The 12,744-nt window shown below is 33.3% G+C and overlaps 1 protein-coding gene across 1 annotated transcript; it reads right to left on the minus strand.

The window, feature by feature from the left end:
- Nucleotides 1-742: 742 nt before the first annotated feature.
- LOC131626258 (uncharacterized protein At5g03900, chloroplastic-like) lies at nt 743-10,500 on the minus strand. Its single transcript, XM_058897091.1, has 13 exons — nt 10,032-10,500; nt 8,770-8,877; nt 8,585-8,688; nt 8,417-8,500; nt 8,188-8,260; nt 8,034-8,099; nt 7,646-7,735; nt 5,530-5,595; nt 5,063-5,202; nt 4,893-4,979; nt 4,738-4,801; nt 3,681-3,824; nt 743-1,276 (listed from the first exon to the last, which is right to left on the minus strand). Exons 1-13 carry the CDS (start codon nt 10,392-10,394, stop codon nt 1,133-1,135), a joined length of 1,533 nt encoding a protein of 510 aa, XP_058753074.1. The 5' UTR covers nt 10,395-10,500; the 3' UTR covers nt 743-1,132.
- Between the last annotated feature and the right edge of the window lie 2,244 nt (nt 10,501-12,744).

Raw genomic sequence — 12,744 nt, forward strand, 5'->3', positions numbered from 1 at the left:
TTTCAAACATGAAATAATAAAACTAAGTTGTTTTTCAAAAACTAAATCTCTTCAAATCATAACATACTATAAATATTTAAATTTTTAATTTCTATAATTTCTTTGATTCGATTCTAATATTTATCATTTTATTCACAAAAATCTATAAATATATAAGTTTTCTAAATTAAAATTGATTTGTTTCTCAAAAATGAAAGTCATCATTAAAATAAAATCTTATTTATTTATTTATTTATTTATTTCATATCGAGCAACTTTAAAAAATATTTTTATTTTAATTTCATATTTGATATTATATATTTAAAGACTAAATGATTTTTTTGGTAACTTAAAAAAAAATTAACAAATTCTATTCTTAAAAAATATTTTATAAACAAAATATAGTTTATTATTGATAATAAATATTTATCTTTTTAAGTAATAAAGATATTTTTATAAATAAAATATAGTTTATCATTGATAAAAAAATTATGTGCAACTAATAACAAAGACAGATTATAATATTAATATAACTTTATTTGTAAATTATAAAATGTTTTTTTAACATAAGAATTTTTATCCCGTGCCTCGCACGGGTAGATATACTAGTTATAAATTAAATCATTAGTGTATTTGAATTTGGAAAATAACTTGGGAGATAAAAAAAAAATGATAAACATTCAACAAACCAAAGTTTCACAATAGTTTACTTTTTTCTTTAGTTCTCTTTTCTCAAGGCTCGAACTAAGAAGTAAAAGGCACCTTTGCACAATAAGAACTTCTGCATTAATCAGGTAAAAAAACTATAAAGCCCATTATACCAAGTATTACATGGAATCTTGTTTTTCCTACTGAAACCTTTACTATTAGTCTTGTATAGGTCAATATCTAAAAGAAATGAACTAGAACTATATGATACACAAGCAAATGCTGCAAGGGATTACCCAATACTTTAACAGAATGCAGCCTAAACTCTGCTAAGATGTAAATAAATACAAGGAGCCTGAAATTTTCATGCACATGACTCCTTTCATTGAAGCAGCGAAATTCTACTGTTCTACTGTGATCATCCAACTGCCTCCAATGCAACACTGAAATACATAATTCATATATAGCGATTAAACTGTTTTACCAGTATAACAGTTAATCCTTCTCAATCAGATCTCTCTAGTTCCCGGAATTTTTTATCCCATTCGTTAGCTTCAAATTCTTGCTCAACAAAGTCCTTGTCAGTACTATACACAATTTGATCCTGCCCTATCACTGTCTTTTGAGCCATGTCCCGTGCGTTGAAAATCTGAAAACATAAAGCATTGTCTCAGAAAGAATGTCTAGAGTAAAATGCAAAATCCCAATGCACAGCTAGCTACCTTTTCTCAAACCAGACAAATGAAGAACCAGAGGAAGTAAGTATATAAAAACTACGAGAAAATACAAAGAAATGTTGCTACCAAGGGTTGAACCCTGAATCAGCAGCTCGCACCCACCAAGCCCAACTACCAAATATCAGTGGAGCAATCATCCAAAAATAATATGTACATGAAATAGAATTCTTTAATATAATGAAATGGAAAATCCATTCAGGAAACCATTTCTGAAATTCATTTACATAGTCACAGGGCAATTTAAAGGAATGCCTATAAACCATAAAGAACAAGATTACGATAAACTAAAGTCAAATGTTTTACAGTCTTAGAATTCTGGTTGGGCCTAACTCAAACCCCACAAAACTGATTAGTAAGATGTTTTACATAGTCTTAGAATTCTGGTTGGGCCTAGGGGCAGACTGTAATTAAGGCAGAATTTGCAACACACCACCTCACGGCCTGGCCACTTAGAATCTAAGCAAGGCCTAATTCAACCCCACAAAACATTCTTTTAAGATGATAAATGTCACCACTTATAAGAACTTGTTAGCCAATATATAATAGTGCAGAGGTAACATGTATAAGAGAAATATTAGATGGAAGAGATTTATTGTATTAATGGAATAGTGAAAACAGAAATACAACCTGCATAAGTGCTCCTCAGTCAGAGAAAAGACTCTCACTGCCTAACCATAAAAGTGAACACAATTGATTTGCTGCACAACTAATTCCCCCTCCTGCCCTTTTATATTGGGAATATCCTAACTGACTGACAGCATGGCAGCACCTGTCCTTCATGCTCTCTTTCTTTTTCTTACGTGCATACACTCTCCATTATTTGGGCTTTTTATCAATAACACCCACTAACACATCCCCAGCACAACTAATGGGCCCAGCCCTCCTATCAATATCTTTATGGGATGTGTGTGGAACCCTCACACCCAGGCTCTCAGCAAAATTAAGGTGCTAGAGATCACAATGAAGGCATCCCAAATGCTACAAATCAATTAAAGCGGCTAGGGGAAGACTGCAATTAAGGCATAATACGAAACACCTAGGCTCAATGGGCTTAGGGTGTGGGTGATGAGAGGGAAACCCAACAATGGATCTAAAATTGGCTCTGATACCATACTAGAATCTAGACTTAAGGACTAATTCAACTCCAAAAACTAGCTTTAGAAGTAGTGAGGGATGTCCGCCACTTACAATCACTGCTTAGGTCATATTTCTAATGTGGGACTAAACCCACCCCCTCACACCCAACACAATGAAGGTATCGGAAGCCGCAAAGATACCCTAAATGCCGCAATTAAGGCAGCTAGAGGAGGACTGCAAATAGGGCATAATTTCCATCATAAAGCAAGAAATAAGAATGAAAATAGTTCTAAATTTGGTAGAATATTTAGGTCCTATAAAGTCTCAAGGTTGCCTATAGGTCCTCTAAAGAAATGCATAAATATCTTTTTTGACCAAGAAAATTGTGTTTTTAATCCTAAATCCTAATAAAGATAGCGCTTTTTACTTTTGGTCATTGCTTTCTGTCCTGTAATATCTGTTATCCTGGAATCGTTCTTTATAATATGCAGACCATGTTGATTTAAATCCTCACAACATATAAGGTGTATGACCCAGATATTTCGGTGACTAGAACAAAATAACAATCACCAAAAGTGAAAAATGGTAGTCTTCTAAAGACTAAAACCAAAGAAAAAAACTATAAAGCAAAATCAAAAGGTGATATATTTATTAAAGAAATAATTTCAAGGAAATATTCATTTCAATTATATTGTTGTTTCAAGCAGAGAACAACATCTGAATAGTTAAACTAGTTGTTTCAAGCAGAGCACAACATCTGACTAAGTATGGAGGCAGTTTGTAAAAGTTCATCGTGGTTGGTTTGATTTTCTATTGTAAAGGGTATCATTTGTAACAAGCTTAAAGCTTAATAAGCTTCAGCTTGAGGGGGAGAGTTAAAAACTTAAAATAATATAAAATATTTTATAATATCTTTTATATTAATTCAAAGTATCTTAGAATATCTTTTAGCATCAGATTTGATATAAGTTATTACTATCATGATTTGTTCTTCTTACTTTAGGATCGAGTCTATGTATCCCTATAAATAGGAATTGGTAATTGATTTTTTATGTCAAATAAATAACTGTTATCAATAATATTTTTCTCTCATCTTTACAAATAATCACAAATTCAACAATAGTAAATAAAATATTAGAGACGGTGCTAATATGCTATCCATGATATCTAGCACAGACGAAAGTTTTGAATTTTATGCTCATAATTTTCTAATTTTGCAGGGAAAATAGATGAGCATACCTTCTGCGTCAATGAAATGTCAGGCAATTCAAGTACTCGTGCACACTGCTGCCTAGCTTTGTTTCTCTTTTCAATGTTAGAATTCCTTTTCCGAACAAAAAACCACCGAACCAAAGGAATTGCAAAGAAGGAACCAGCATAAATCTGCATATATTATCATTCAGTGCATGGAGACAAAAGTGAAACCATTGCAGATAATAACAATAACAAAGACTCCTCTCTATATAGAGAACTTTTTAATCTTGGGACTCCCCAATTCGATAAATTCTCATGAAGCACGCAAGGAAAAATAATTATCAAAAGAATCTTGCAATTAACTACAAGTTTTTTAAACGAGTTATTGTATAAAATAGAATATCATTTTTTTTATAAAAATAGTTGCTGAACCCTGGACCAGCACCTTACACCCATTTAACTCAACTTAATTGTATAAAGTAGAAGTTAATCCAAACTTGGCCTTAGTGCAGCATAAGTGCAGATGGGTTGCCAAGCTATGAGCATATTATTTATACTATAATTTTAATTTTCTCATCACTTTCATCTTATCTCACATTTAATTTAAGGATTAAATTCATATATACAGAGTCAGTGTACAAAAGTCAAAAATGGAACGCATAAAATTTGCAGAAAAAATGGGTTCAACCTCAAAAATGAGAGGAAGAGAAATACAAAGAGAAAAGTGAGGAAGGGCGGACAAGGAAAGAGGAGGAAGAAATAAGAGAAAAGGAATATGAAGTTAAATTAGAAAAGAGTGATGGTGGAAATTTTGAAAAAGAATAGAGGATATTTTTGTCTAACAGGAAATTCACGTGGTATAACTAGAAACAATCTTGCATATATTCTGAGTCAAAAGATATGACAGTTTTTTGCTTTTAATCAGGATCAGAGGGCGTATAGACTATAAAAAAATCACAAACTTCCTAGTTACCATAGTAATTACATGATACTACACAACATACAATTACCTACATTAAGATGTTCCTTCAGAAAGATAATTTGCAATTCATTTTCAATATTGAACAACTTAATTGTTTGGAAATGAAAATACTTGTCATACCTGAAGCAGAGGAAATATGTCGGCTACAAATTTAATGAAGCTATCAGGTCTAACTGCCACTTCTCTTTGGATCAAGGAAAAGCCAAAGTCAGGATACAGAAATAAAAATATATATATGAGAAAAGTTGACTAATAAGTCGTGTGAAGAGCCATACTTCAACATAGTTCCGAGAACAATAACCCCAAAGAGATTAAGGCCCCCCAGACCAACGACCATTGCTCTCTCTGACGACGTAGTTTTGCTGAAAGAACATTCACCCATGTTATGTTTAAATAACAAGAGGGTAATAACGATAAATTGGTATGAAAAAACACAATAAAGAACCTGAATTGCCATTTTTTCTCCTCGAAAAATTTCTCAACTCCTCCAACCCAACCTGCCCATCTTTTTCCAACATATTCTTTTCTCTTACTCGTTTGAGAAGCTGTCTTCTGAAGAGATGGAAACCTGTATAGAATGTTTCCCTGCATAACAAGCAATATGCGGGCATACATAAAACAGGATAAAAAGCAGGAAAAATCACTCAGCAGAAACCAAAGTAAATAATGTTTTACACGAGTGACAAAAGGTGTACTGCTGAAGTGCTAGAAATTAACACTTTATATTAAAACAAAATAAATAGTAGCAATCATCTGTGCATCCTTAAAGAAATTTATAATTTATACCAAATACAGGTCAAAAAGTAGGATTTTTAATGACAAATTAAAAACAGTCCTCTTGTAATCACCATCAGATAGAAAAAATGAAGGGTACAAGTTTTAGTCTTTTAATTTATTACATTGTCAATATACCTCTTCATCAACTACAGGCTGACCATCAAATCGTAAAAGCACTGGTAATATATAGGATTCGTCATCCTGGAAACATGCAAAGACAAAAGGTTAAAATGTTTGGCGATATAAGTGCGAAGTATATAAAATTAGAGAAGTATTTGGTAACAATACAGAAATAAATACAATTTAAAAAATGAAAACTCCGTAGCAATAAAAAAAAGAAAGAAAATATGTTAGGCTAAAATGTCAACAATGTGTCCCTCTCTAAAAATAAAATCAACTTACCTAAACACAATAAAGGATCTTGCCACCCTCATGCAAAACTAAGTTGATCAACAATTAACGAGGGATGCATTGTGGGCAATTTACAAGCAAAATAGCTCATTTTAAAAGAAAATAATGTTTAGCACAATATTCGGCATGCTAACAAATCTATCACCGAGTAATTTAATATGTCAGCCAAGTGACGGCAAGAAATAGGCTTATTTTATATTGTTCCATGGAAATGTTCTGAAGATAAAAGTGTGACCAAATTAAGGAAAAAGAGATAGAATTTGATTTCTTCGGGACACTAAAAAAGAATTAGAAGAAGTTAAGATTCTTGGCCTTCAACCTCTACCACCACTCAAAGAAGCCTTTGCCATGGTTAGAATAGAAGAAAGTCAGAGAAAGATGTTGTAGGAGAACAACTCTACTACTGACGATGGGCAACTGAATTCGGCTCTCACTATTAAAAAACTACGAGCAATATAAAAAGAGGAGTGAGAGGAAGTAATCAGTTGACAATTTGATTATTTTTGGGAGGTTTGATTGAAGTCGTGAACTGTGAAACCATAGCTTTTTTAATGTATCCAAGACTGTCTATGCTTCACCATTCCAAAGAAAGTTGTCTTTTCTGTAGCACTTGGGTCAGTGATCTAGCAATCTTACCTTAATCTATCACAAATCTTCTACAATACCTAGTGAAGCCCAAATAGCCTCTCAGAGCCTTGATATCTTTTGCTACGGGCCAATTCATCATCAATTCAAGTTTCTTTGGATCTGCTGCTACTCCTTGTGTGGAAATTATATAGCCTAAATATTCCAATTGGTGTTGCCTAAAACTACATTTCTTTTTATTGGCAAACACTTTATGCACCTCTAATAAAGCCAAAACAGCCTGTAAATGTCTTATGTTCTTCCTCATCAAAACATCATAAAAAAACACAAAGGTAAATTTTCTTAAGACTGCAACATGACATTCATCAGTACTTTGAATGTCGGTGGTGAATTAGTGAGACGGACTATTGATAAACACTCGGGAACTAATGGTTTCTTCTGAGTAGAATAACATAGAAGGATATGGGTAGTTACAACTGGCAGTAGTTATAAAATAGATAGGATTGAGAACCCATCTTCTCTCCCAACTACCTTCTGCCTAGAAATTAACCGAAAGCCTCCTATTTCCCTCTCCTATTCTATTTATTCAAATGCAGCATACATCTAAACTAGGCTGAGCCACTTATATTAGGTCTGTGCCTTTCGTAAGGCTACCTAACAGGAGGCCTACAAACAAAAACAGACTTGAAATTATATGTCCATGGTTCATTCGACTAATGGAGTCATCCTTTCTGGTTAGTGAGTGTAGAGGGGGGAAAAGAGAGGGCAACAGAGAGGAGTTTGAACTTTAATTGCAGTGTAATACTGATAAATGTCATGAAATCTGATAATGCAATACCTCAAGGGAGGCAAATGCAATTTATCGCAAGTTAAACTTAACAATGAAAACAAAAAGGAATATTCACTGCATAAAATAACATCAGCATTAAGAAACCACTACTGTATACAGGCAGCAGAGAATTGCAAAATAGTAATACGAGAATTTAAGAATTGTTCATGTCAACATCAATAAGAAAGCAACAAATTAGTATAGACAAGCTAAAAGATATCGAAATGTTTCTACATCTGAGGAGGACATAAGGATCTAAAATGAAGAAACAAGAGAGTGAAATCCAAAGAAAATGTAAATCAAATGTCCTCAAAGTTATCATTTGCATTTCTTAGTCAAATGTGCCCAAGATAAGTAGGTTGGAAACTATGGGCACAGAACAACAAACAAGTTAAATTATTTATTATAACATCCTTGTTAAATCACCTTAATTCTTTCCGTAGAATCTATATCAAGATATGGAGCAAGTTCTTCAGCTGCAACAACACCACCATTAGATGCTATGTATTGCCCAATCTGTGCATAAGACAAAAAAAATGAAGCAAACAGGGGAAATAATCATGCTTAGGTGGCTCATAAAAAGATAAAGGAAATAACAAAAAAGAATATAAAGTGTTTTTTCTGATACACATATACGTGCGCTGGCAAAATATTTTAGCATCGCATATCATTGGTTACTATATTAAGATAATCATTGTAGTATTAAAATGTTTAATTAAAGCTGATCAGTGAGATTTAACATAATAAAGTGGAAAAATGTATCCCATAAAAAAACAAAGGCAACGGACCACGAAATTCAGTCCACAATTATTACCAACTTCCATCTTTCTTCTTCAATTCCTTGATTGGGATCACCATCTCCAAACACAAAGGAGAAGACCTATCAAGAAACCATATCAAAATACTGGTTTTTGTTAGAAACAGGGGGGAAATAAGAACAGAAGACGTAATTCATTTGCATCACATACTGATTCAATGAAGTTCGTCTTGTTATCATCAACTTGTACCCTTCGCCTCCTATAGTAATATGGATCCCAGTACCTTCCATGATATAAAATAGATTATATGTCACCAAATATTTTCTCTAAATAACCATATCTTTTTAATTCGAATGAAACTATATTGAAGTAATATTGAAATGCATATATAAGTATCTCCCCCTGTAAAAACAACACAAATATTGAAGTAAATAATTACCAGAATAAATCTGTTGGACTAAAGAAGGAAATGAATCCTGAATCATATGATCTGCCCCGACGTCTTCCACGATTGTCCTCCTCGCTGTAAATAATAAAAATTATGAGCACATTGAGACTACAAAAGTTTTGATAAACAGCTATTTGAGATATCTCAGTTATGAAGTACCTTTGGCTGCTAGTTAAAAGAGCAATTATTGCAGTGTAAACAATTACAATGGATGCAATAAGTGCTGTCCCAAAAGAAACCCTTATCAAGTATTCTCCAGCACCCTAACAAAATCAATGTCATCATAATACAATAAACAATCACATTCCATGTAACAAAACATCATCAACGACAATCCTCAATACCTTAGCCTTTTCAAAAAAAGGTTCAGCTTTAATCTTTAATGACTTGGCACCAAGTTTTAGCCGATAATCTTTGGGAAACACATATAAAATGTCACCTTCCTCAGAAACCTGCAGGAAACACCATATTGGCCCAACTGAACTTACTTCAATAAACAAAAACTCAACGCAGACAAACTACATGCCTAAAAGTAACAAATAAGCAGAAGCAAATTAAACTAAACAGAAATGCTATTTGAACAACAATTTGGGACAAAAAAATCGAAAACTTTTTAAATGGCGAATGCAGTTCACACCCATTGACCTGTTTCAATGAGTGGTTAATGAGTATATCAAGATTGGATTGCATAACATTAATCATCAACATGACTTAATAAAGCACAAATTTGATCATTATTAACCACAATTCAAGAGTTTCAACCTATGAAGCACGGAGTCCAACACGGGTACCGGGAGACGACGTGGACATGGACACTTCGACACCAATAATTTCAAAATCATAGGACACCAACATCGCTACATATACAATAGTATTTGAGCTTCATTTATCCATCTTTTATTAAAAGAGTTAAAAATATTATAATCAAAATAATATTTTTAATTATTTATTGATAACATTACTTCAAGACATGTTTAACTCTTTTAGATGTGTGATATTTGTCCAAAAAAATGTATAAGATATGTTAAAGCAAAGAAAATAAATAAATTCTTTTTGAAATACTTTTCTGAATTGTCTAACAGTTGTATGATACGGGTGTCAGACAATGACTTAAAAACTTGTCTGAAATGTCTGACACGTGTTGTATGAGTGTCATACGGGTCGTATGAGCGTCATACAAGTGTTAGACACCAACATGTGTCGTATGTGTGTCATACAAGTGTTGGACACTGACGTGTCGCGACACGCCTATTCCTAGAGGCAATTGTGCTTCATAGCTTTCAACTACGTGTAAAGTTGAATAGTCGAAAATATAGTTTAATCACGTTTAGTTTTGTAGTGAATAATGTTCATCAGATGATTAATATATCTACTAGCTACGTCTGAACCACTTAAACCATTTAAAACCTCTCAAATTTTGGTATCCCACATTGTTGTTTTCAACGTAACATTTTCCTCTTAAAGAAATAGTAACATTTCTATAAATTAAATCAAAAATTACACCATCAACACCATAAAATATACACACAATAAGCTAATTAGAAAAACTCATTCAAAATTCAATTATCAAAAAACAAATTCAAAATCCACCAAAAACAAACCCTACCTCTAAGAACCCATCAGTATCAGCAGCAAGAGCTTGAAGTGCTTTCTGAGCTTCATTCAACTTCAACCCAGCCAAACTCGCCACGTCCCCAATCGTCACCCTCCCTCCCGAAGCATCAACCGCGTCCATAGTCCGCTTCCTAACATCAGTAGGAATCTTATCCGTTTCCACAACGCCGCCCGGCCTGATCGCTTGGCTAACATCGACGGCGGCCTTGGGTACAAACGCCGAAGTCCTTAAATTGACTCTCCGGTTCGGGTGGACAAGGGTTGGTTTGGGGAAAGGTTTGTGGAAGGTTGAGGATGTGAAGGTGAGGAGACGGGATGTGGGTGTGATGGTGAAGCATGTGGAGATTGTCGCCATTTGTGGAGGGATGGAAAGAAGGCGGGAGGATGAGGCCTGTGTGTTGACACAGTAGGCCTTTTCTTACTCATTCAGATGAGTTGTGGATTTTAGAATGTATCATATGGTCTAGCATCAATCATCAATACTATGTATAAAATCTTAGATATTATCAAGGTAATTAAATATTTAATCATAATTAATTAATAATTAATAAAATAATCAATAATAAATATCATAATCATAATAAATAAATAAATAAATAAGAAACTTCTCATCAACCTAAGTTCGTCATACTACATTTACATTGATTCCTCTAATAATCCATGATTTATCTACTACGACGTGTGATCGAGTAATATCAGATGGACCAACAAGAGTTGCACTTAATTTTATTGACTTGGAGAAGTCGAGTGATAAAGTGTCTAGAGATTTTGTGGAATGTCCTATAGAAGAAATGGATTAGAATTGCATATATTCAAGCTATCAAAGATATGTATGTAGGGGTATTGACGAGTGTGCACACACAGAGTGGAGGGATAAGTGATTTCCATATTAAAATAATAGGTTGACATCAAGGTTCAACCATAAGCCTCTATTTTTTTATTTTTATTTTGGATGTACTCACAGAACCTAACAGAAGTAAGACGAGGTATATGTACAAAAATAGGATAAGCATAGCATTTATAAGTTAGAGGTGAAAGTTAGAGACTATATCACCTCACGGGTCATGTCGTTTAAATATCTTAGGTATGTAATACAAAATGATGGAGAAAAATAAAGGGATATAAATTATCGAACTCAAGTTGTGTGGCTGAAATGAATGAGGGATTTGGGGGTTTTATGTTACACAAAGGTACCGTTCAAGCTAAAGAGAAAATGTTACCAGACTACGCTAAGACATGCGATGTTTTAAGAGACAAAATGTTAGGCGGTTAAGAATTAACAAGAGAATAAAGTGAGTGTAATAGAGATGAGAATGTTATGGTGGATGTGTGATAAGACTAGACAGGATAAGATTATAAATGAAAGGCTAAATTACCTCTAGGGTCCTTTAAGTTATTTAATTGTAACAATTTGGTCCTTTATCTTATTTTTGCTACAAATGGATCCTTTAAGTTACCAAACATCTTCACCGTTGCCCTTCCTCACAGATTCCGTTCCAAAAAGGATGATGTGTCACTAACGTTGCTGACGTGGATTTTTTAAATTTAAATTTAAGTAATTATACAAATTCATGTGTCATTAACGTTGCTGATGTGGATTTTTTTAATTTAAATTTAAGTAAATATACAAATTCAATTGTCTATTTTATTATTTAATTTTTTTTAATATATTTTGAAATCATCTAATATAAATTTTAAAAGAATTTTTATGAACTTGAAGCTCATATCTTTTTAACTTTTCTACAATCCACAAATCATGTACAATGTTATGTTGTTTAAATCTATATAAAGACTTAAGTTTCATCTAATAAAACCAATGTGGGACTTCCAGTGCATTAGCTCAACTATGTAACTCCTGTATAGAAAGTTAGGTAAACAAAAAAGCAAAGAAACAAAACAAAACATCCTAAATAACAAAACAATACTAGCTTCTTTGTCCATCGTTAGCAGCACGACAACCATCATCAAAATCTTTGTCCATGAATTTCCTTAACTGCCTCCAACAAAACAACACAGATCCATCCATTCCCAGCATAGTTTTCCCTCAATGTATCATCATATCTTCCAAGGAATGAATGTTTTTGGAAATTCTTTTGCTGCATAATGGTTATGCAGGATAGTATTAACAACTAGAGAACGATTTCGTTGATCCTAACGACCATATTGTTTCCAACGGCTGGAATATGGTTTATCGGTACGTCATCATGAAATCATAATTTTCATACAAACGAAATCTTGTTAATTTACTGAAGATGACAGTGATTAATGTGTAGATAACGTAATGGAGAGTACAATTATTGCTCATTTGAAATAGAATACCTGGATCATTATCTCCAAATGCACCTTCAACTTCATGGTTTGCAAGAGTTGGATCTTCCCATGTTTGTGGAAGTAAGCCATAGTTCCAATGTATGTTATAGCTGGGAAGAATAAAAAAGGACTTATGAATACGACACAAAATAATACGAACAAACAAAAAGAACAGTATGAGCTTTGTGCCATCCGCTATCATTAAAATTGACTTCTAATTGGTTACTACTGTCCCGGAAGCAACTAGGGAAGAGGAAGACAAACTTTTGAGATAAGTTGTCTTCTTTTCTATTGCTCACAATGCAGTTTTTTCATGCGGGTGGTATTAATGGGTTTGTTGGTGTTTCTTATATCTCAAGTCAATCACCCTTTATAATCATTGGCATGTTCAAACA

The sequence above is a fragment of the Vicia villosa genome, unplaced genomic scaffold, assembly GCF_029867415.1.
Source record: "Vicia villosa cultivar HV-30 ecotype Madison, WI unplaced genomic scaffold, Vvil1.0 ctg.000278F_1_1, whole genome shotgun sequence".
In the NCBI taxonomy this organism is placed as follows: Eukaryota; Viridiplantae; Streptophyta; class Magnoliopsida; order Fabales; family Fabaceae; genus Vicia; species Vicia villosa.